Here is a 24,508-nt window from a genome sequence, read left to right on the forward strand (position 1 = left end):
AAAAACAACATCAGTCTGTAATTAATTACTGTTGTAACCCTTCTGTCTGGTAATGCCAGCAGCAACCAGGACTGGGTTCAATATCTAGGCATTCCTCTCCATCCATCCAACACAGAACTGTCTTGAGCTCCCGTCCAGTAATCTGGAAAATTCACACAACACCCTGGCACCTCTGAGAGGCAATGATTCCCCACTCGCAAGCACAGAGTATGAGTGTAGAAAAGAAACCTTTAATAAAAGGGGAGGGAAGTAACGTGGCATTAATTTGGGAAAAGACCACAAAGTTCATAACCAAAACCATGAGTAAATGTCACAGCCCAAGTAGTTTGAGCAGTGTCCTTCCCTTTCAGGTTCTTAAATCCACAATATAAATGTTCCCTTCACATGCCCAACCTTTCTCTGAACCTCACTCACAATTGCTGTCTTGGTCAAGGGAGACCCAGAGTTCAGAGGTGCATCCTCAGAGTTCACCTCTCATTCTGAGCTGGGGAGAGGGGAGAGGTGGTAAGAAGGCATCTTACTCACTCTGTTGGTCACTTACCATCCACTTGCTTGCTGTTCTCTGGTGCTGCTCTGCTGGCTGCTCATCATGCTGCTGCTGTTCACATCTTCCACTGGCTTGTGGTGGAGTTGGCTCTGGGTCAAACCTAGTGGTTTCAACTCTCGGGTACAACTAGACAGTGGTACTATTTCGGGATATGTCCAGTATTCTGAAATAGCATTTTCTGCATCTTAACAGCATGCCCATTATTTCAAAATGCAATAGAAATAATGGACTTGCTATTCCGACATCCCAGTAAACCTCATTCCATGAGGATTGAGGGACTTGTTGGAATGGTAGTCTATTTGAAAATCTGGCACTGCGTAGACAGTGTAGATGCACCCTCACTAATTTCAGCTCTTCGCCCAAAACACAGTCCAGCCACAAGATATCCAGCATCCACTGGAGTAAATGTAAACACTAAAAGAGACTCCTTATGGAGACTTTCTTTGAAACACTGGGGAGAAACAGATTGCACCAATCTTATAGCTCACACCTGCAGGTTATGTAGCCTGCTGATTCAGAGTCCTGCCTTCCTCAGCTTAATCTCATAGGGCTCTAGAAGTCGAGCCTCTGTCCATCTAAGTGTATTTATACTGACAAGGTCCCTCCTTTTGAACTAAGTTAAACACAGTATGACTTTTCTGGATTCCCACAATAACTGAAAGAACTGATGATCATAGAGCTGGAAGAGACCTCAGAAGGTCATCAAGTCCAGCCCCCTGCTCTAGGCAGGACCAATTCCAACTAAGTCAACCCGGCCAGGGCTTTGTCAAGCCGAGACTTAAACACCTCTAGGGATGGAGACTCCACTACTTCCCTAGGTAACCCATTCCAGTGCTTCACCACCCTCCTAGTAAAATAGTTTTTCCTAATATCCAACCTGGACCTCTCCCACCACAACTTGAGATCATTGCTCCTTGTTCTGCCATCTGTCACTACTGAGAACAGCCTCTCTCCATCCTCTTTGGAACCTCCCTTCAGGAAGTTGAAGGCTGCTATCAAATCCCCCCTCACTCTTCGCTTCTGCAGACTAAACAGACCCAAGTCCCTCAGTCTCTCCTCATAAGTCATATGCTCCAGCCCCCTAATCATTTTGGTTGCCCTCCGCTGGACCCTCTCCAGTGTGTCCACATCCTTTTTGTAGTGGGGGGCCCAGAACTGGATACAATACTCCAGATGCGGCCTCACCAAAGCCGAATAAAGGGAAATAATCACATCTCTGGATCTGCTGGCAATGCTCCTCTTAATGCAACCTAATATGCCATTAGCCTTCTTGGCTACAAGGGCACACTGTTGACTTATATCCAGCTTCTCATCCACTGTAACCCCCAGGTCCTTTTCTGCAGAACTACTACTTAACCGGTTGGTCCCCAGCTTGTAACTATGCTTGGGATTCTTCCATCCCAAGTGCAGGACTCTCTCTACACTTGTCCTTGTTGAACCTCATCAGATTTCTTGTGGCCCAATCCTCCAATTTGTCTAAGTCACTCTGGACCCAATCTCTGCCCTCAAGTGAATCTACCTCTCCCCCCAGCTTAGTGTCATCCGCAAACTTGCTGAGGGTGCAATCCATCCCCTCATCCAGGTCATTAATAAAGATATTGAACAAAACCGGTCCTAGAACCGAACCGATCATATCTCATAATTCCTGTATTTAGTGTTAACACAATTTGTGACCTCACAACAGCCAAATTGGTTACAGTGGGCAAAATACCATTGTAACCACTGAATATCTAGTAGGCCAAAGCAAATGGAATGAACTGTATTTACATGCACACACCCAGAATCTCATTCTTTGAACTGAGAGTTTGTGCCAGGTTAAGCACAGACTTTCTTCTTTTGTATTCCCACAATAATTACAAACTTTGCTATGAGTATTAACACAATTTGTGACCCAATATCAGCCAAGTTGATTACAATGAGCAAAACACCATTGTAACATCCAAATATCTAACACAGCTAAGCGAAGCAGGGGCAAACTATATTTACATAAACACACCCAGGATTTCTTTCCCATTCCAGCTGGCTGCAATGGAAGCATGGATTGAGACCCTGCTTACACTGTTATGGCATACATTGCCAAATGAGGACAGAATATTAGGCTTAACTTTGATTTTGTGTGGTTTTCTTTTAGTTTGCCTCCACAGATATTGTAATTTAAATATAGCAATTTATGCAGCATTAATATTCAGTGTCCTTATGAACTGTAATAATCTCTGGTGTAAAGATGACTCTAAAGGCATTTCAAAATGTAGATTATTTACTGGGTTGAACAGAATTTAGCAAAGGAATTGTTGTAATCCATTGCATAGATACTAAAGAAAATATTATGAAGAAATTAAACTCCCAAATCCTTGCATTATTTTATCCAGCAGTATCATTAAATCAATATACAAAGTTATTACTTATAAAATGAGTTAGTGTGCTTGTTTTCTAGTCTGTGATTTAATAGAATTACTGCTACCATATCAGTGTGATTGTTAGTACCAGCCACCGCCCAACTTAAATGTTTAAAATATGAGAAACTAAAATAACATAGTTAACTGTACTAATTTATGTCTCATTTCTGTATTTCTCAATCATTCCAAATACCAGAGAAAGATTGCAAAATCCGCTGATTTGCCTTATAAACATCTCTCTCTGCCTTTGTAAGTAAATACAATGAAAAACATTAAAAAAGAACAGAGAGAGGAAAGGGGACAAAAATACACTTGCATGCAACTAAAGCTATGGGAGGAGGGATAGCTCAGTGGTTTGAGCATTGGCCTGCTAAATCCACCATTGTAAGTTCAGGCCCTGAGGGGGCTATTTAGGGATCTGGCGCAAATCTGCCAGAGATGGTATTTGGTCGTGCAATGAGGGTAGGGGACTGGGCTCAATGACCTTTCAAGGTCCCTTCTAGCTGTATGAGATAGATAGGATATTAAAAAAGAGTTCTTTAATATTTAAAATGATCAGTATAAATTGGAAACAAACCCTTCCATGCATCAGTTTTTGTTTTAAATTACGTTACCGCAAATTACATGTGTCCAGTGTGGAAGACTTAATGTTCTCCTAATGGAGATCAAGTTAATTGAAGAAATTAAGAAAATGAAAGTAGGGAGTGCCCCCAAGCTAGATGGCTTTTCTACCATGTTCTATAGACACTTCCTGGATGTGTCTATAGACACATCTTGACCGCTTAGGATGCTTGAACACATTTTGATCAGTCAAGATGCTTGAACTGTTTAATGAGTCATTTCTGGAGACCACCTTCCCTAAATGCAAGGGAAGCTCTATTATCCATTATTCTTAAACCAAGAAAATATTCTATGCTGTATTCCAATGATAAGCCAGTATCACTTATTAACCATGATATCAAAATATTGGCAAAAGTTCTGGCGATGAGATTGGAGAAGGTTATGGGCTCTACCATACATCCAAAGATTTGTCAGAGGCTGTTATGGCTCTGATACAACTTTTTTCTTGTGTCATACAAAAGCAGCCCAAACTTTATTCAAATTCAAACCAGGATGAGACAAAATACTGCAAAGCACCTGTTGTCATTTAGATGTAGGTGAAAAAACTCAAGATGTTAGCTATGTGTAGAATTTCACAGTTCAAAGGTACTTCAGTGTGACACTGCTAGTGTATACTTGCAGGATCAGGGCCTTTATACAGATTCCCTTGCTAACCTGTAAGGGTCTTTCAAACAGCAACAGGGGGGAACATGTTTTTATAAACAGGAAAATGTAACTGCAAGAAAAAATATTGGGAGACACAGTCTGAGCAGAAATGTATGACCTCAAATGTTTGGGTTAATATGATTATTTGAGATTAATTTGATTTCTTTGTGAGGGTGCTAGAATTATAGAAATGCAGGGCTCGACAGGAATTCAAGAGGTCATCTAGTCCAGTATTTCTCAACCAGTGGTATGAGTATCATTAGGGGTACTCGAGAGAAGTGCGGGGGTACGTCAACACAACTGAAATTTGGAAAAAACTGAAGTTTTATCTTAAGTTTTATAGCGTTTTATTATTTTTGTACTTTTTACACCCAAAAATGTCATTGCCCACCTGGCTATGATTAAGTTGTTTAAACAAATGTGTTGCAATGGTTGAAAAAAAATATGTGTGTCTGAAAACTGTAGGTACTGGAGGTACTTATAATTTTTTTTTTTTGAAAAAGGGGTACTTTATAAAAAAAAGATTGAGAAACACTGATCTAGTTCATCCCCCAAGTGGAGTCAGGTTTGAATCTACCTAGACCAATTCTGTCAGGTGTCTGTCTGACCTATTCTTAAATCCTTCCCAGTTAACCTATTTTGTTGCTTGTACTTCTAGTTAGAAAGTTTTTCCCAAGGGTGAAAATAACTTAAATTTCATACAGGTGCTGTCAAATCACAATCCCCCCTCCCACCAAGGCGGGGGCTCAAGGCATAGGTTTGGGAGGGGCTGTGATACAGCAATATCCGTAAGCAATTTTAGTGTGGTGGAGTGTAGAAGGGAGTTTGGGGCACTCAGGGCAAAGATAGGGGGAGGGATGTGTGTATGCAGGGGGGGGGGAGCACAGGGGTTAGGGCTTGGGGCTGGGAGGGACTCAGTGCTGGTCTGGGTTGACTGCCTAACACTCCCTTCCCCTTCTTCCCAGAGGCCATAGCATTGCATACTGCAGGGATGGCACATTCCTGCACTGCCTGGTGTCCAGCCAGTATAGTGAAAGAAAGGCAGCAGCACAGGCTGGGACACAGAAGCCCCACCAGTAGCCCAGCTGGGGAACATGCACACATCGTCTACAGCAGGGGTGGGGAACCTCAGGCTCGGGGGCCAGATGCAGCCCCCCACTTGCCTGGATCTAGCCCCCGAGGCTCAGGGCTCCCTCCCAGCATTGGGAAGTCCCCCCTGTTGCCCCACAAAATGTACTAGGCAGGACTCCTCTAGGTTCTGGTGTGCTAGGGGAATGTGGGGAGTGTCTTGTCAATGAAGTGTTTTTTTTGGGGGGGAGGGCTTTTTACTTGTGTATGGCCCCGCTTGATTTTTCTGTGGGTCAGCAGCAGTGTTCGCTCTAAGCTTCCCGGCAGCACGGCTTCCCAGGTGATTAATCAGCCCTGCCTAGTCATTGGCTCAGGGCTCTGCTCAGAGCTGGCTAACTGGGCAGGGCTGATTAATCACCTGTGAAGCTGTGCTGTGGTGCAGCTTAGAGGGAACACTGGTCAGCAGCCCCCAATCCCAAAAAGGGTTCCCAACCTCTGATCTATATTGTGTGCCCCCAGATGCTGCCTGCTGCTTAGCGTAGTGACACCGGCACCAGCCTGCATGAGAGCCCCAGGAGTCCAACTGGGAGCTCATCACATGCTGCACCTCTACCTGCAATGGAGCGCCCCAGTACTGGCTTGCTCCTTCCTATCCGTGCAGCACACCAGGGCACACCACATGATTTTCACCTCTGGATTTTCCTAATATTTACCTGAACCTTTATCTCCTTTGCTGTAAACGAAGACAAGAGTTTTTGTCCAACCCTTCTGCAAACATGAAGAACAACAGATCACTTTTTTCTTTTAAACAAACTTTTACATATGTACATTATGATATTCCTCTTCTGCCTCTCTTATATAGACTAAGGATGCTCAGTTATTTCAACCTTTTCTCATAGGTCACATTTTCTAAACCTCTTCCCATTTTTGTTGCTCTGGACTCTTTCCAGTTTCACCTTTCTAAAGTGAGGTGCTCAAAACTGGTTACCCCACAATGAAATTAACTTATTTTGTGACAGCATCACACTGTTGCCTCATATTCAGGATTCATCTACCCTCACAGCACTTGATTTGTGCTGCTGTAGTGATTAGTGAAGATGCTACCTATGCTGGCAGAAGACCTCACTTCAGCATAGGCAGGGCCATTCTTAGAGGGGTGCAGGTAATCCCATGCCCTGCCCCCACTCTTCTAGCCCCTGCTGTTCCACCCCCACATTCCATCCTTTCCCCAAACCCTGCCCCTGCTCCACACCTCTTCCTGCTCTACTTTGTCCCCACCCTACTCCACTACTTCTCCCAAGCTCCGTTCCTACTCTGCCCTCTCCAACACCCATTCCTCCCTCCCCCAAGAGATGCAACACAGAAGATAATCAGGAACGTGGTTCAGGGTGGAAGCAGAAGTCAGCCCCCTGCCCATTCACCACAGTGGCAGGAGCTGTGGAAGCAGAGTGACCTAGGAGCCTGCTCTGCTCCATCACCATGTCCCAGCTGTGTTGTTCCACTTCACTGTAGAGGTGGAAAGTGGAGTACCCCGGTCCCAGCCCACACCCCTTCGCCCTGCATCCAGGAAGCAACCAGGAATTATGATGGTGTTATGTGCCACTCATGGTGTGGATTTTCCATACGACTGAGTGATGCAGTTTTACCAGCACAAGTTTGTAGTGCAGACCAGTGCTTAGTTAGTGATTAACTATAATCCCGTTCCTTTTTGGCAGTACTAGTGGCTATCAGCTATTCCCCATTTTGTAGCTGCGCTTTTATTTAATTTTAGAACAGCACTTTAAACTTGTGTTTATTGAATTTTATCCTACTGATTTCAGACCAACTTATCAAGATCATTTTGAATTCTAATAGTATCTTCCCTATGCCTCCTCCCAGCTTGGTGTCATCTACAACTTTTATAAATGTTTTTCTCTGTGCCATTATCTGAGTCCATAAGGAAACCAGCAACTAGTACCAGTTCCTTGAGGTATCCCACTACATGCACCTGCCCAGTCTTGACACTGTATCTTTGATTGTGATTGTGTCCTCACTTCACAGTTAACGCTGAGTCTCCAGAGTTTGCTTATGAGAATGTCAGGTGGGACATGAAGCGTAGTTTGAAATCACCCATTGAAGAAGCCAGCCCGAGTGGCTCTGCAATTTGATTCTTTGGGCAAATCTGTGTCTCCTGCAATCTCCAAAAGGCTGGGCAGGATCTTCATGCCCATTATTCTGGAGCAGGGCAGTGTGAATTCAAAGCATAACAGCTACACCTGAATGCAGGCATAAGTGGCAAATTATATAGGTCCGTGGCCTCTTCTGCAAAAATGGCAGCTCATTAGGTATGTAAATGAGGCTCCGCCGTATTTCACACTTAGCCTTATTTGCATACTTTTGGTGCAAGATCGCGCCAGCGTAGACATAGCCCTAAAGTCTGCACCGGTCCGGTACCCCGTTCCAACTCCACCCCACAGCCTGCACCTGACCCCCCCACTTGCACCCAACCCCCTGGAGCCCGCACCCCTCCCCACCCCACTCAGAGCCTTGCTTAGGGGTGTGGGTGGGTGAATTGGGGGGGGGGGCAAGGGCGTGCTGGGCACCACCAAAGATTCTGCAGACCTGCCACGCCTGCAGCAGGGCGCTGGGAGCCACCCAAGTGAGCGTAGCCCTGCCTGGGCTGGCAACGGGTGTGCAGCACCGCGCCGCTTCCAGCCCCGAACCCTCCCCCCCGGCCCACATGGCAGGTGGACGCGTCCCCGCGAGCCGGGCAGCAAGCGCTGAACGAGACAGGCTGCGGGCAACCACCAACACCACTCCTGCGCATGCGCCTCCCTACTCCAGTCGGCGGCCGAAACTCTTTCTCTGGACGCCACTCACAGGCGAGCGGGCGGGGCGGGAAAGAGGCAGACTGTGTCTCCTATTGGTCGCCGCAGGAACATTCAGCTCGCCCGAGGTCCAGGCGTACGTCCGCAGCTCCCTATCTGTCGTAAACGTGTTAACTGACGCAAAAGCAAAAAAAAAAAAACCCAAACAGGCACACCGGTCGTTGCTTTACGGGAGAGTTTTCTGTTCGCGTCTGGGATTGGCGGGGTAAGAGGCGCTGGTGTCACGTTGCGCGCGCCCTTGGCGGGTCGCGGTTTGATGACGACATCGGTAGCGGCCGGCTGGCCGGGCTTGTGCAAGGAGCCACGTGGGGCTCTTGTGGGTGAGTGACTGGGGGGCTGCACGCGGGGTCGAAGTTCCCGGCCCATTGTTAACGGCTTCGCAGGGCTAAAGACTGATCCCGCTGGGCTGGGCCCCTCCGCGCCCCGCCCCTCCCGTCTCTGGGCTGGGCCCCCTGTTCTATCCGAGCAGCCCCCCCCCCCCGCTCTGCCCGCCGGGCCGGGGCTGCTACTCCCGAGCCTGGCAACGGGGGTGCCGCAGCGCAGCCGGGTCACCCCGCGGCCCAGCCCTGCTGCGCTGGCCACGCTCAGCCGGACAAGCAGCCGCGTGTGGGACGCCTCGGCCGCAAAACGGTTCCCCAGGAAGCGGCTGCTTGTCGGTGAAAGGACTTTCGGAGCCGGCGTAACATCCCTGGGATGAGGCCAGAGTAGCTCCCTAGAGCTGCTGGCATCTCCAGCCCGGTGGGAAAAGGGATGGTCTCCCTCCGTGCATTGCCCGTCTCCCCCTCCACCCAACCGCCTCTCAGGGCTGCTCTGGCGTGTGGCTGCAAATTGCTGCCCCCACTGCTAGCTAGTGTTGGGAAGAGTAAAGGAGAAAACCCTGGGGTTCTGGAGTCAGGTCCCAGGAGTGCACAAATACTGCAGCGCCTTGTGTCTAAGCTGGCCCTTTAGGCTAGGTCCAGTTTGTGTCTAACAGGATGTGTTGATTAATAAACATAGAACCAGTGCTAATCATAAGCAGACTAAGCAATTGTGTAGGGCTCTGAACATCTCAAGGGGATCTCTATTCATTTTTTATTTGTAAAAGTTTGCCTGTTTGCATATTGATGGGGAGATTCCTGCAGAGAGCCCCCCAATGAGCTTTGAATATAATTCATCATCTGTGTGTTATTAATAATGCCTCAACCCAGCTGGTCTCAGGCTGATGTGAAAAGCCTGCAGTGTGTAATATGCTGAAGTCATTTGTCTGTGTCTGCCAGTAAAGGTGTGTCAGCTCCATTCAGCTAACTTGTTATACAGTTTTAGTACAGACAAGGCAGTTAGTAGTTTTGCAATGAGCTGGTACAGGGGTTCCCAAACTTTTTGACACGAGGACTAGTAAATCCATTCACGAACTTTTGGAGGACTGGTAACATTCATTTGCATATTGCTTAAGCAAATGATGAATATTCAAATAAGTTGTTTCTGGTCCTCCCAAAGCCCCAGTGCCAGCATTAGCAAAGCTTTTGATACAGTCACCCACAATATTTTTGCCACGCTTGATCAGAGGCATCAATGTGGGGCTGCAGGTGGGAGCTGGTCTGTGCAGGGAGCAGCTTTTTAAACTGGCTCTCCTCACGGACCACCTCTCATCTGCCACCCCACACTTCTGCCTCTGATACAGAGGAAGCAGTGTGGAGTGGCAGGGGTCTCCATGGGAGTAGGGGCCAAGAGTGCACTGATTGCTGGTCCCACCCTTGGGGACTATCAAATAATCATGTAACACTAAAATGATTAAATTAATTGCTATCTAACATCCTTAGTATAGACACACCCAAATTCACTCTTCCTAGGCAGATGAAAATTACAAGCTGCCTCAACTTGCCCTTACTTAGACTCAACCTTTACTTAGACTGTAGCAATACTGGGAGTAATTAGGATTCCTCTTTGGGACATTCGGGACAAAAAATACAACTGTATGCTAAATCTTTCATTCTTGTTTTGTGGCAATCGTTCATTTGTATAATCACTGAAATCTATTGTAATGTCCATTCATAAAAACAGAAGGGAGAAAAGTTTGTCATCTCATACATACAGATGGATAGCACTATGATTAGGAAGTATTGGTTTAAAATCCTTGCCTTTCCTTCTGTTTAATGACTTTGCAGTAGCTTTAATTTTAGATGGAAATATGTGATGATCCATGATCTTGTATTTCAGCTAAGAGCCAAATCAATAAATGTTAAGTCAGCAAATGAAGCTTATGGTACTTGGGGTCTTCCCTGACTTGGAAATTTAGTAAGTCGTGAAGAGCCCTTGACCTTTGGTTTTCAAGTGACGGATTTTTTCCCCCTCTCTCTTGACTGTTTATCAGGTAGAAAATGTCTTTTAGAGGCAGAGGAGGTGGAGGTGGCGGCAGAGGATATGGAGGAGGAGGCGGCAGAGGAGGCTTCAATCGTGGTGGAGGAGGTGGCTTCAATCGTGGTGGAGGAGGTGGCTTCAATCGTGGTGGACGAGGTGGCTTTGGACGAGGAGGTGGTGGGCGCGGAGGCTTCAACAGAGGATATGACCAAGGACCTCCTGAAAGTGTAGTTAGTAAGTTAGATGGTAAGATTGTATTCATTTTAGTTTGTAATGAATGTTCCAGTTTTCAGTATTTTTTTTTTTCTTAACGGCAGTATTGGGCGAGTTCATGCATCCTTGTGAAGATGACATTGTTTGTAAATGTACGACAGAAGAAAACAGAGTGCCTTATTTCAATGCACCAGTTTACTTGGATAATAAAGAGCAGATTGGCAAAGTGGATGAAATATTTGGGCAGCTAAGAGATTTTGTATCCTTCAAAAGTAAATAGTTCTGGATACTTGTGCTAATTACTGAGGAGAGTTGCATAAGGCATGTGTACATGACAGTGTTTACTGGTGAAACTGGTAGACCAATATGGTGTGGACGTTTATTTTGGTATAATGAAGTCATTTAAAAAAATTACTCTAAACTCTTTCCGAAGTCACATAAGCTAAACTTAAAAAAAAAAAAAGATATATAAAGTTGGGGTTAGGGATGTGAACGAGGACCAGCAGGCTACCCCAGCCCCAGGGCCAGGCAAGCTGACAGGCGGCCCCATTGCCATTCCATCTGGGCCGCAGTGGTTCCCGCACCTGGGATCCCACTTAGTCAGCTAACTGGTAAACCTAACCTTTAACCAGTTAATTGAGTAATCAGGATTTTACATTCCTAGTTGGGGTAAGTATTTCTACCAAGAGGAGATTTACCACCATAATTATATCCCTTTAAATCCAGAACTTTACTTGTATTGATATAATTTTTCTGTTAGAGAAGCCCTGAGACTTTTTCTTTTAGAGAGTAGAAAACTCAATTTTTTCTTGACTTTTGTCTAATAGAAGTACAGGTTGAACATCTCTAGTACGGCACTCTCTGGTCCAGCATCCTCCATGGTCCGGCATTATTTCAGTTAACTAAATGTCCACTTATCATGGGTGTGACCAAGTTTCCCACAGTCCCACAGAGTTTGTTTACAGCCACCAGTCCTGGATCTCAGTGTTCTATGTAGTTATTTAGTTCTGGTTTACCCCTAAATGTCATTTAAGAGCCCAGAAAACAGTGGAAATAATGGTAATTCTGCCAGACAATACTGACCTTCTGTAGTTCAACAAATTCTTTGATTTAGCGTTGATCAGGTCCTAAGGTGCCAGACTAAAGAGGTTCACCTGTACTACAGATGTGTGGTTATGCAATAACATTTTACTGCTTGATGAGACTCCCAAATCCGGAATTCTTTGCTCTGGCAACATCTGTGGAGTGGTAGGGCTAGTGATGTTGCTGGACCCAGGAGTGGCAGCCAGCCATGAGAACGCTGCAGCGGCTGGGCCAGGCAGCGGAGCCCTGGCCAGGTTAGGAAATCCTGGTGTCAGCGGGACTTAGGGGATGGGAAGTCCCACCCCTGCCATGGAGCCTGTGGAATCATTGGAGCCTCTTCCATGGCTAGGAAACCCCAGGCAGTTGCAGGGCCAGATGGCTTAGGAGCCCCGGCTGGGGAAATGGGAATCCGAAGTAGCAGCGGGGCTGGGATAGCCAGATGGCCCTGGCAAAGGAACCTCTGGCGGGAGCGGGGCCCGGTGGCATCAGGGGAGACTTTCCTGGGGTACCCCCAGTGGCAGTGGAGCCAGTCCCGGGGACCTCTGGTGGCAGCGAACAGGCAGCAGGGTGGGAGCCCAGCCTTGGGAGCTCCAGGGAGAGGAGCCCGGGAGTGGGGCAGCCAGCAGGGGAGCATCGATCTCTGTCTGGCAAACTCTGGTTTAGGACCCCTCAGGTCCTGAGGGTGCTGGACCAGGAGGTCCAACCTGTAGTAATATTTAGCCTCCCCTCCTCCCCCCCCCGTTGGTTTGTTGCTGGGTTAAACATTAATATGGAAGAAAGAAACTATCCATAAAATGCTGTCAAATGCACAAAATAAACAAAAAGAATAGAAATATTTCTTTAATCTTTCTCTTACATTAATTGTAAGTGTACCAGTAAGGAAAAAAAATATCATCCTGTTGTGATTTGAATAATCTAATTTTTAGAATTCCAACATCTGTCCATACTCTCCAGAAGAGTGTACCTTTTTAAAGTCCTTAAAAAAAACTAACAGTATTTTTCAGTTAAACTGTCTGAGAACATGAAGGCATCTTCATTTAAAAAATTACAAAAGGTGAGTACCATAATTGCTTAAAATTGCTTATTTTGAGATACTCAGTGAGAGAAGAATAAATAGCATTCTGAACAATTTCCAAAAAACCTTTAAATAATCTGAATTTCCTGTCACCACATCAAAATTAAATGTAATTTTAGATTAAGTGAAAAGTATTTTTTTTGTTATGCATTGGTTTAATATACAGATAATCTCATATAAGGAATTTTTTCTCTTTTTTACATAACACTGAAATTCTTTAATCTGTTAATTTCTCTAGTTAGTAGTCCTTTGTTAGCACTGATAGTTAAATGGTTTGAAAATTTTGTGTTCATTTCCTGTCTGCTCTTACATACACTTTTTTTAGCTAACTTTTTTTTTTAAACATGTCTTTGCAAAATGTACTCTTCTTTAACCACAAATCTTAATCCGGTTACAGAAATAACTTTAAATTCTTGACACAAACTATATTTTTAAAAGTTTTGTTTGGTGTCACTCTTTACAAAATAGACGTTAAAAATGGCGGTGATGTAAAAAGTAAGCTCAGAATCTGCATGTATCGAAAAGAGGGAGGAAAGTGGGGAATATTGCCCTCATGTCATGCTGTTCCTGAGCCTAACTGATTTTTCTCCTGCAGTTTTATATTGACCCTGCAAAGTTGTTGCCATTGCAAAGATTTTTGCCAAGGCCTCCAGGTGAGAAGGGTGCTCCAAGAGGAGGTGGTAGAGGAGGAGGACGTGGAAGAGGAGGAGGTAGAGGTGGAGGAAGAGGTGGAGGTAAGTGTCTATTTAAAAATACAGTTGCATCAAATTTTACTAAAAATTTATAGCCATTCAAGCACTCAAGTTAATTGTATTATTTCAGTAGATATTTTTAAAAGAAACACACTTTTAAAACATATTTTTCTGTTTGAGACCTCAGTGAAAGCAAGTGAAGTATGACTCCTAGCAGAAATAAAGGATTGAGATTAAGAAAAATAACTTGGTGAATGCCAGCGATAATATTCCGGGGGTACAATCTATTAGGTGATGAAATATTCTCCCAAAGTTGATGTCAAAAGCCCCATTTCACAATATACTTAAAAATGAGGTTGGACAAAATACTTAAATATATAGTGTAAGGTAAACTGCTTTGGGGTGTTGGGTTGGATGATTTGCTAGATTGCTTCCATCTCTATTACTAGAGCCCTGCGCGGATACAACATTTGTTTCTGCAAAAATGAGCCGTGGCTATCCATGTCCATATAAAGCAGATATCCACAAATTTGCAGGGTTCAAGATCCAAAATTTGTATTCACAAAAATGAGCTATGGATGCAAATACCTGTGGGTATGAAGAGGATATTCATGGATTTGTAGAGCTCTATTTTTTACATTTAATTTCATTGTGGTAGCTGCTCCACAAGTAAGGTTGAAACTAGGTCACTGTTTAAAAGACTGATTTTTCTCTGACATGGCTCTGTACACACAAACATCTAGTTTCTCCAAAGAAAAATTTGCTCTGAAACTTTATTTTGCATCTTCTCCAAGTGTAGATAATTTCTGAGAAGTTTCATATAAATAAAACATTTGTTTCAAAGTTATGGTTTCTTGAAAATGGTGTCTTTTTCAAAATAAGTTATTTTTAAGTTGCATTTTGTCATGCAGAAGATCTTTGCTCAGTAACTTGTTACATTCTTTGTACAGAACAGAGTTGCAAACTAACTTCTGAAAACTTAATTCCTTGCTTTTTTACAGGTGGCTTCAGAGGAGGACGAGGAGGTGGAGGCTTTAGAGGAGGAAGAGGTGGAGGTGGTGGCCGTGGTTTTAGGGGTAAGAGTACTATTTAAATTCAGGGTGTTTTAAAACGAATTTAAGGACCATAAAACAGCTAATGAATACTTCATCAGATTTGCAAAGACGAGCACATTTCTACACATTTTATGCAAAAAGTTACTTGTATGGTAATTTCTGTACATTGCAACGGATTGTCTAGTCCATGTTCAGTTTTCTGCATTTCTGTGTAAGACCAAAGCTAACTTCAGCAAAAATGGAGTATAAGAATGGATACTGCAATTGCTAGCTTCTCAGTATGATATTTGTGTAAATTATACATTTTCTTCATGACATAAATTGTATAATATACACTTTTCTCTTTCAAAACAGGAAGAGGACGTTAAAAAGTGGAGTTACTGGATCTAACTTCTGAATGTTCTAGTGGACCTGCAAAGTTTAAAAACAAAAAACTTTTTAAAGAAATCTAGGTGACAAAATAGTTTGCCAACATGGATTGTTACAACTAATGGATACTGATCAACACGTGAAGATGATGTGTTCACTGATGAATTGGAGGCAGTTTTTTATTCTTCACTTGAAATATACTTGAATGTTTTTTAATTATCTTAAGCAGACTTTAAATTTTATATTTTTATATTCTTCATTTCTGATCATCTATTTTAGTTAGTGTTGACTTCATGTTGAAGTTGAAAGTAAGTGATCCAGTGAAGAAGTAAAAAAGAAGTTGTAGACTCTCAAAAGAGCACAGACATGAATCTGCATTATACATGGCTGAAGTCTTGTTCTCGCTGTCCTTTTATTGTTGCATCTATTATGCTCTATCTGTGGCGCACACCCTGCTTAACAAGTATCATCATTTAAAAATATTAACATTTGTCTTTGTTTAAAAATAAAAAAAATTGTATAAAATGCACCGTATAAAGAAAGGAGGGTAACAAAGAATGCTCACTATACTTTCCTATAGAAATCTTGATTAAAATTAAAAATGGACCAGTAACTTTTGGGAAAGTCAAGATTGTTAATATCAGTACTTATATAGGCCACATCAGTTTTTGTGCCAGATTGTGTCGGATAGTGAGGAGTATTAGTCCCTTACAGGTGTGCTGTAAAACAAGCATTGTAGAAAGGAGCACAGGATTCCACAAACTGCTGGCATGTATTTGTCCTGTGAATCTGGTTTTGGGCAAGCCTGTCCAATGAGATGCATTATGGGATGAGTGGAATGCTAAAATCGATTATGGCTCTTCGGAGTTTGGGTTTGGGCCAATCTATTCTGCAGGCAAACATGCAAGAAGATTTTTATAAAAGCTTCTTAATAATCAGCAGGGGACTGGGACATTTTATTAAAGGTGTACAAAATAAACGGGGAATGTTTTGTGTAGTATTTTCCCCTTGAAAGAAAAATAAACTGGCATGGAACATACCATTATATTCTCATTAATATTAAACACATTTTATTGTAAATACATAATTTTTAATGTTCACTCTTCTAAAATATTTATGCTTCAGTCCTTGCCATACATAGTGAAATGCTGTATTACCATAGCACCCGGAATACAGTGTCATATGCACTGTACAAACACAGAACAAAAAAGACTTGTCCCTGCTCTCAAGAAATTTACAGTGTAAGTACAATAGATAAGCACAAATAGAGTATTAATTCAAATTCTAGTAGTTGTAGTTTATAAGAGGAAACAGTGTCAACCTGATCAAGTACAGCTGGCCTTGAAATCAAGGAACAGAAATTAACCTCCTGGTTTTGCTACAGTCTTGCTAGTTAACCTTAAATTAGTCACTTAACCCCAGATTGTATATGTATTTAGGTATTGCTCCATTATAGAGTAAATTGAGTCTCCATGTCTAGTTCAGTTCTTTGTAGGGATGTCAATGTGTAGCTGACTACACAATTAATTGGGTTTATCGCTTAAAAGTGGGCTCCCTACAAGCACCCGATCCACCTCCCCACGCTGATAGGCACAGCATGGAGGTTGAGGGGGATCAGGTGGGAACTGATATGAGCAGGGAGCTGGCTACTAAGCTAGTTCTGCAGACTTGCTTGCCTCCCTTGCTGCCTCCTACAAAGGTGGCAGGGCGGGGGCAGTCAGGAGCTGGGGACTGCTGTCTTAAAAACCAGTTTCCTGAAGCATGGGCTCTGTGGGGCTGCCTACCCCGTCCTGCTATACTGCCTCTAACAGAAGCAGCAGCATTGAAGCGGTGGTAGGGGAGGCTGCCATGATGCGGGCCCAGGCTGTCCACAGACAGAGGCTGCTCCACAGCAACAGCCCCTCTCTGCAGTGGGTTTGAACTCTGCGGACAGAGGCTACTCTGGTATTCTATGGAGCAGCCTCTGTCCACAGGGAGTTTAGACCTCCTTCTCTCACGGACACGGCCTGCTGCCATCCTACATTACTACCTCTATCAGAGGCGGCAATGCAGGGTGGCAGGCGTTGGTAGAGGGCTCCCTGGGAGTGGGGCTGGGAGTGCACCAGCTGCTAGCCCTGCCCCCGGGGACTATCAAATAGTTGTATAACTGCTGATATTTGATGTGGTTACACAACTGTTCGATTAGATGTTATTGAACATCTGATGTCAGTGACAGTCATGATGTAAATATACGTATGTAAATATATGTAAATATTCAATGAGAAGAAAGGCTCCATCCCTTGTAGTCACAAATCATCCCTCTCTCGTGTTGCATAAGTTATACAGTCCAACAGACAGGCTTGGGATTTTGTAGACAATGATGTGGTATGGCGGGGGTTCTCAAACTTCATTGCTCCATGATCCCACAACAAAAATTTCTGCATGATCACAGTGGGGGAGGCCTAAGCCTGACTCTGCCCATACCTTGCTGCAGTGGGTGGGAGAACCGAAGTCCAAGCTCCATTACATTGGGCAGGCAAAGCTGAAGCACAAATTCAAGAAGAGGGCCTGTAACCTGAGTCCTGCCACCCAGGGCTGAAGCTTTCAGGCTTCAGTGTTGGTGTGAGGCTCAGGCATCAGCCCAGCAAGTCTAAGTCAACTCTGGTGACCCCATTAAAATGGTGTCAGGACCCACTTTGGGATCCTGACCTGCAGTTTGAGAACTGCTGTGGCAACAGATGTAACAATTTTGAATTATGTTTAGCATAACAAAAGCTAACAACGTGTGAGAGGATGGAAATGAACATGAAACGATTACCGTTACATAAGCATCTTTGGTCTCCCCTGTCATTTTGTAATAAGGGGACCCACACAAAGGGTGTGTCTAGACTACATGCCTCCTTCGACGGAGGCATGTAGATTAGCCAGATCGGAAGAGGGAAATGAAGCCGCGATTAAAATAATCGCGGCTTCATTTAAATTTAAATGGCTGCCCCGATCTGCCGATCAGCTGTTTGTCGGCAGATCGGGGGAGTCTGGACGCGATGCCCCGACAAAGAAGCCTTTCTTCATCGACACAGGTAAGCCTCGTGAAACCAGGCTTACCTGTGTCGATGAAGAAAGGCTTCTTTGTCGGCGCATCGCGTCCAGACTCCCCCGATCTGCCGACAAACAGCTGATCGGCAGATCGGGGCAGCCATTTAAATTTAAATGAAGCCGCGATTATTTTAATCGCGGCTTCATTTCCCTCTTCCGATCTGGCTAATCTACATGCCTCCGTCGAAGGAGGCATGTAGTCTAGACACACCCAAAGAGTGGCCGTGCTCTCATCATTGATGCTCAAGAGATGTAGAGTGCTTAACTACCCTTTTTGCTTTTGTAAATCTTCCCTTATTATTTGGGAATGGAGTGAGGACTGGAGTGGAGGACAGTGTTGGAAATGGAACTGTGTTTTGAGACAAATTTTACGTCTGGTGCTCACACTTGGTGAAGATGTTCTGTGTATGAAGTATAAGAAAGAGAGACTAGTTCTCTCCCCCACTCCTCCCAGGGCATCAAGCTTTGGGCAGGTTCAGGTTATGGTCCCCCCCAGTAGTATCTTGTAGAAAAGTCAAATTTGCATAGTATAGAAATTGCACTGAAAGGAAGGGAGGCAACTAGAGATGAGATGTGAGGCAGAGCCGTGTATTGCCTTGAAAGGCAGAATGGCATCTTGAATGTGGTACAATAGAAAAACAGAATCCATTGTACACTTGAGGGTGGTGGTGCTAGTGATAGAACAGTGATGAAGAAGGTGATCTTGGAGTTGAAGGGTAACTGCAAGAGTCAGATGTCAGAGAGAAGAGTTTTATGTTTGTGTTAGTCATATTAAGTCTTTTTGCCTAGCTCAGATCTTCAGCTATTTTACAACCTACTAATGTTCTAGGAGAGAAACAAGCACTCTAGATATTGTGCGTTTTTAAGTTGAATGAAGAGATTGGGAATAGCTCAGAGCAAAACCCATCGAACGAAACAATTCATTTTTCTAGTGGTTCCATATACTGGTGAAACTGCAGATGATTCAGACAAATTGTAAAACTTTTTCTCGGTAAAAATTGTTACAAGCCAATTGTGACTAGCAAAAAGTATCCATTAAATGGGCAGCAAACCTTAGAGCAAACTTTCAAGAAACTCAAGCATTTGAAAATATACAAATTCACAGTTAAGCTACCCATGCTGCCTTAATATTGCTTTTGGACAGTGACAGCAACCCATCTTTTCTCTGACTCTTTGGTAGCTACTTTGTAAGATGTTTTGGATCATCAACTTTTTAAAATGGCTTTTGAGAGGTCTCAACCCTATGGTTTAAACAGCCAGTGAACTTGTAGAGTTCACAAGCAGTATAAAAATATGCACCTGAGCACTGGCTTTTCTGGATTCATGTGTCCCTTGCTGGTTGCAAGTAATGACACTGGAATGAGCATCATAAGGCTCAATCCACTGCCCTGGGTGCTCAGCAGTCTCAGTAACTTTGCATGGTGGGGCCCTTACAGAGGAGTGGGGAATGATTGCCTTTGGTGAGATACTTCCATTTAGGACATTTTTAAATAACGTTTTCTGTGGTGTGGCATTTTGTAAGGCTAGAGGTGGCACAATAACTATAGTTAAACATAAATCTGTCTAGTTCTTGTAGCGTATTGCTGTATTTTATTGATGAGTTAAAGTAGTCTGAATTTCTGATTTCCTCATGCTAGTGCTATGAGGCAGAGTGCTAAATTTGTTTTTTTACTTAAGGCAGTTTGGGAAATTTGTGCATTTCCATATGCACATCCAAATATCTGGGTTTCTCGTATGCTTTAATTCTGAAATTTCTTGTTTGCTTTTTTATTTTGTTTTGCTAACTGCAGTGTCTTGTAAGAATTTTTATCTTTAAGTTAGTGATAGACACTTCGCTTTAATTTAATCTGAACCGTTTTTTCCTGAGAATTCCTTTAAACACCGCCCCCCCCCCAATTTTAGAATATAAGGTATCTGAAACAATATATCTCTGTGATATTTAGCTGGCTGCACAAATCAGAAAACTGCAATTTTTCAATAACGAGGTATAAAAGATTGCATGTTTTCATTAGCTATTACTGGAGTTTGAAATTAATGTTAGAATGAAAATAGTTATGGCGTGTTTTTCATACATTCTAATCTAATTTCTGTCATTTTACATGGAATTTAGAGGAGCCATAGAACTTCTGAAAATTGCACCAAAAATTTAGGTAAAGGACAGATTTCCACCCAAAATCAGTGGCGGAGACACATTTCATGGTAAAATACAGACAGCAAGGTGGTGAGAAAATGGTTTCATTGCCGAGACATCATGTCTTCTCCTTAGAGACTTTTCTACCCTGTCCCTTCAGCTATTCTAGGACCAACCCCACCTCTATACTTTCCGCATGTCTCTGTCTCATCCTGCCTTCCCCCTGCGGGAGCTGGCTCCAGTTCTGGGGCAGCCAGTGTTGGCCACTGCAAAGATGGACTTAAGTCCTCTTGTAGCAAGAAGTTCCTTGTTGATATAAATACTGGCTGCAGTGTGGGAACCTACATATAATTGAAGACGTGGGGTCAGTTAACAGAATCAAGATTCATTATCGACTATAGTTTTGTGCTAAGCCATATAAAGGCAAACACAGATGAATTTTATGAGGGGAAAGTGGTATCAGATCTCTAATTTGATAACGTGTGATTATTTTTTGTACTAAGAAAAATTGCAGCATGTAAGCCCTCTTATTTTCTATTTGTACAGCATCTACCAAATGGGGCCACAGGTTGGTTGGTCTCTAGGTGCTACTATAATGTAAATGTCAAAATATTTATAATGGTCCATAGTTGAAAGTGAAATTGTGATTTTGGGTGCTGTTATGTGCTGTGTACACATTTGGTTATAGAGCTGATACTAGCAGATTTGGACTAGCTTACAGAGCTTCCATCCTAAAATACCCCTTAAAAGTACTTTTATGCACTGTCAAGTATGGCTGTTACCCACTCAGCACCGGTTGTGGGATGGCACGGAGTGCATGAACTGGCACCAAGGCTGGCACCGCAGCAGCCGTTGATGGCACCAACAGTTCTGACGTCCCATAAGCCATCAGGGGAACCCCAACAATTGGATTCCCAGTTGGCGCCAGTGCAGCGGCCGCCTGCAGCATCATACAGTGCCGAAGGGGACACATTCCATGGTGCCGGGGCCGGCACCGCATACTCATAGGGAGGCGAACATGGCGCTGCCGGAGTACTGTGACCTGACTCCAGATGTGGCACTGGCGGCAGACTTAGGCTCCCCATCCTCATGGGTATGGCATTCTCCAATCCTAGTGATGGATGATGAGGACCACACCTCGCCAAAGCACCTCTCCGCTGATGAGTCTCGGGCGGTGCCTTCCTCTATTCTGACAAAGGCGGCAAGAAAATCGGTTCCGAGAAGGACGTTCCTCTCTCCATCTCCTCCATGGTACCACTCGCCGTGCAATGAGCCTCATTATCGGCGTAGCCCCCGATCTCCACATCGGCATTCGAGATCTCATTATACCTATGTGTATAGGCATCCCTTGATCCATTATGGGGTGCCCTCACGAGGATCTCGTTTGCCCACTCGCTCTCCTTTGAGATCTTATAGGAGTGGGTATGGCAGTGCTTACTCATCCAGGAGGTTGTCTCCGGATTACTCAGATCGTTATGGGGGAAGATATCGTACTTCTCAGGGCTATGGAAGATCTCACTATCCTTCCCATTCCTGCTGTTGCCGTAGGTCCGTGGACAGACATCAGTCCCCACCGGGTTCAGTCCAACAGGCGGCCCTATCGCCGAAGGCTCCTATGACCGCTCCACCACCTCCACAGATGTCTGAACCAGAGGAGGGTCAAATCTTGGACGATGGCGGCCACCTGCATAGTGTTTCTCCAGCCGATATCTCGTCATCCTCTCCAGACGAGGCTGTCTTCCAGGGGGACACCTCACCACTGGATGATGGACGAGAATTCCAAGATCTTTTCAAAAGGGTAGCACAGACACAGAATGTCCAGATGGCAGAGGTGCAGACAAAGCAATATAGGTTACTGAAAAACCTGCACCAAAGACGACAATCTAGGGCGGCGCTGCCTATTGATGAGGCGATCCTGGAGCCAGTCACGGAAATCTGGCATACCCCTGCATTGGCTACGCCCACATCAAAGAGGGTGGAAAAGAGATACTTTGTCCCTTCTAAGGGTTTAGAGTTTCTTTTTACCCACCCCCAGCCAAACTCTCTGGTAGTGGATGCAGCCCTCAACCGAGCCAAGAATCCACAGGTGAAAAACGCGTCAGTGAAAAAAGAGGCCAAAAAATTCAACATATTCGGTTGAAAAGTTTACTCTTCATCCACACTCCTTCACATTGCCAACTACGCGGCTCTGCTTTCCAATCATGGCTTTGATAACATCGCCAAGTTGGCAGAGCTCGCCCAGAACACTTCGGAAGCAGACAAGGCTATACTGTGTGCCGTAGTGCAGGAGGGCAACGCATGCTCCAGGGAAAGCCTCCAGATTGCCATGGATGTCGCGGACACTGCGGCAAGATCAATAGCTACCGCGATATCCATGCGCAGAGCATCATGGCTAGATGTGGTGGGCGCTCCAAGGGGGCGCCACTCCCTCTTCACTCAGACCTTCTTTCACAGGAGCAAGGCACTCTCCTGCATCCCAGGCTCGATGCACTCCACCTCACAGAATGGCTGATAACTGGCTCAAAAATGACAAGACCCTTTGTTTGGAATGGGTCAAGACAATATTGATGAGCAGCAGGAAGACTTCTACCTGAAAAACTTACCTGGCAAAGTGGCGCAGATTTGCACAGTGTCGTACTCATAACAGGAAGCCTCTCGCCTCTCCTCTATATCAGATCCTTGACTACATCCTCCAGCTCTACGAATCCGGGCTCTCCATGTCATCCCTGAAAGTTCATTTAGCAGCTATCAGTGCTTTCCATGATTCAGTACATGGCTCCTCAATATTTTCTCACCAAACCACGAAAAGATTCCTAAAGGGCTTGATGAACATACACCCACCCCACAAGCTCCATCCCTGGTTTGGAACTTAGACTTGGTGCTACATACCATCTTTACCCTCCTTTTGAGCCCTTAGCATCGGTACCGTTGCGAATGTTAACAATGAAGGTGATATTCTTACTAGCTATCACTTCTGCAAGCAAAGTCAGTGAGCTGAGGGCATTGATGGCAAGTCCTTCCTACACATCTTTCTCTAAGGATGCAGTGACATTACAACTACACCCGGCATTTACACCTAAGGTCAATTCATTGTTTCATATCAATGAACTCATAGTTCTAGCCTCATTTTATCCTAAGCCGCACTCTTCTCGCTCCGAGGCCTTATTCCATATGCTCGACATTCGACGGGCTCTCTCCTTTTACATAGAGAGAACCTGCTCATGGAGACGTACGGATAGGCTGCTCATATTGATAGTGCAGCATTCCAAAGGCAATCCAGTCTCGAGACAACGTATTTCTAGACTCATTACTGCTTGCATTACTACATGTCATTTGCTCAGAGGTAGACCGCTTGCTTCACAGCCTATCTCTCACTCTACTAGGTCGGTGGCCACTTCCACTGCCTTCGTGCGAGGTATTCCTCTTAGTGACATTTGCCGGGCAGCCACCTGGTCCTCCAGTACCTCATTTGTGCACCATTATGCTATAGTACATCATTGGGCCACAGACTCTGCTGTAGCGTCTGCGGTTCTATCATCTGCAGAAAATCATTGACCCAGTGCGCACCTTGGCTACTGCTTTATAGTCACGTAGAGTGGAGCACTCACAGGGACCGCTCGAAGAAGGAGAAGTTACCCACCTTGTGTAATAATGATCGTTCTTCGAGATGTGTCCCCGTGGATGCTTCACATCCCACCCTCCTCCCTGCTCTGGGTCTTCTCTTCTGTGTTGTTGCAGATTCCAAGCGGCGAGAGGAACTGGCAAGGGACCGGACTGCACAACGAGAGAAAGAGCATGAACGGCGCGCGATGGCTATTGTGCAGGCGCGGCCCAGCCAACTACTGCTATGAAAAGCCTCCGACCAGCGGTGCCAGGACGAGCCTGACACCTACAGTGGAGCACCCACAGGGACATATCTTGAAGAACCATTGTTACTACACAAGGTGAGTAACTTCTCTTTCAGTTATTAAGAACACCTGTTATAATAAGCACTTCCTCTTAACATCTCTCAACAATTCATAATTTCATAAATCACAAAAAATGTGTGATGACAAACATCCCTAATACATGGCAGAACATAATTGAAATTATAAGCACCCCATTATCAATTACCCACTGTTATTTATTTTAATATACTTATGTAGGGTCTCTTCCGTGTGCATTTTCACTATCTTAATAAGCTCAGGGTAAAAAATTACATTCCATTAGTGAGTTCATTTTCACTTCATGCACTAAGTTCAACTGAAGGAAAAAGAACTTTCAGTGACAGTAGGTATAGGACACTAAATATGTAAATACAGGGCATCCCCGTTAAAAGTCGCTCCGGTATACAT

General features: G+C 44.5%; 1 protein-coding gene across 2 annotated transcripts; it reads left to right on the forward strand.

The window, feature by feature from the left end:
* Positions 1-8,321: 8,321 nt before the first annotated feature.
* Positions 8,322-16,007, forward strand: GAR1 (GAR1 ribonucleoprotein). 2 transcript variants are annotated; one of them, XM_006119281.4, is made up of 7 exons: positions 8,322-8,464; positions 10,495-10,715; positions 10,799-10,953; positions 12,772-12,831; positions 13,448-13,586; positions 14,546-14,620; positions 14,954-16,007. In XM_006119281.4, exons 2-7 carry the CDS (start codon positions 10,502-10,504, stop codon positions 14,965-14,967), a joined length of 657 nt encoding a protein of 218 aa, XP_006119343.1. In that variant the 5' UTR covers positions 8,322-8,464; positions 10,495-10,501; the 3' UTR covers positions 14,968-16,007. The 2 variants fall into 2 exon arrangements, with proteins under 2 accessions (XP_006119343.1, XP_006119344.1); XM_006119282.4 differs by lacking the exon at positions 8,322-8,464 and adding an exon at positions 8,511-8,882.
* The last annotated feature ends 8,501 nt before the right edge of the window (positions 16,008-24,508 follow it).

This window comes from Pelodiscus sinensis, chromosome 5 (assembly GCF_049634645.1).
Source record: "Pelodiscus sinensis isolate JC-2024 chromosome 5, ASM4963464v1, whole genome shotgun sequence".
Taxonomy (NCBI): Eukaryota; Metazoa; Chordata; order Testudines; family Trionychidae; genus Pelodiscus; species Pelodiscus sinensis.

Bases quoted from the DNA above. Each gene is read 5' to 3' on its own strand.
- GAR1 (XM_006119281.4), top strand. From the start codon at position 10,502: ATGTCTTTTAGAGGCAGAGGAGGTGGAGGTGGCGGCAGAGGATATGGA. The intron at 10,954-12,771 runs GTATCCTTCAAA...AAAAACTAACAG, and splicing joins TTGGGCAGCTAAGAGATTTT to TATTTTTCAGTTAAACTGTC. The intron at 12,832-13,447 runs GTGAGTACCATA...TTTCTCCTGCAG, and splicing joins CATTTAAAAAATTACAAAAG to TTTTATATTGACCCTGCAAA.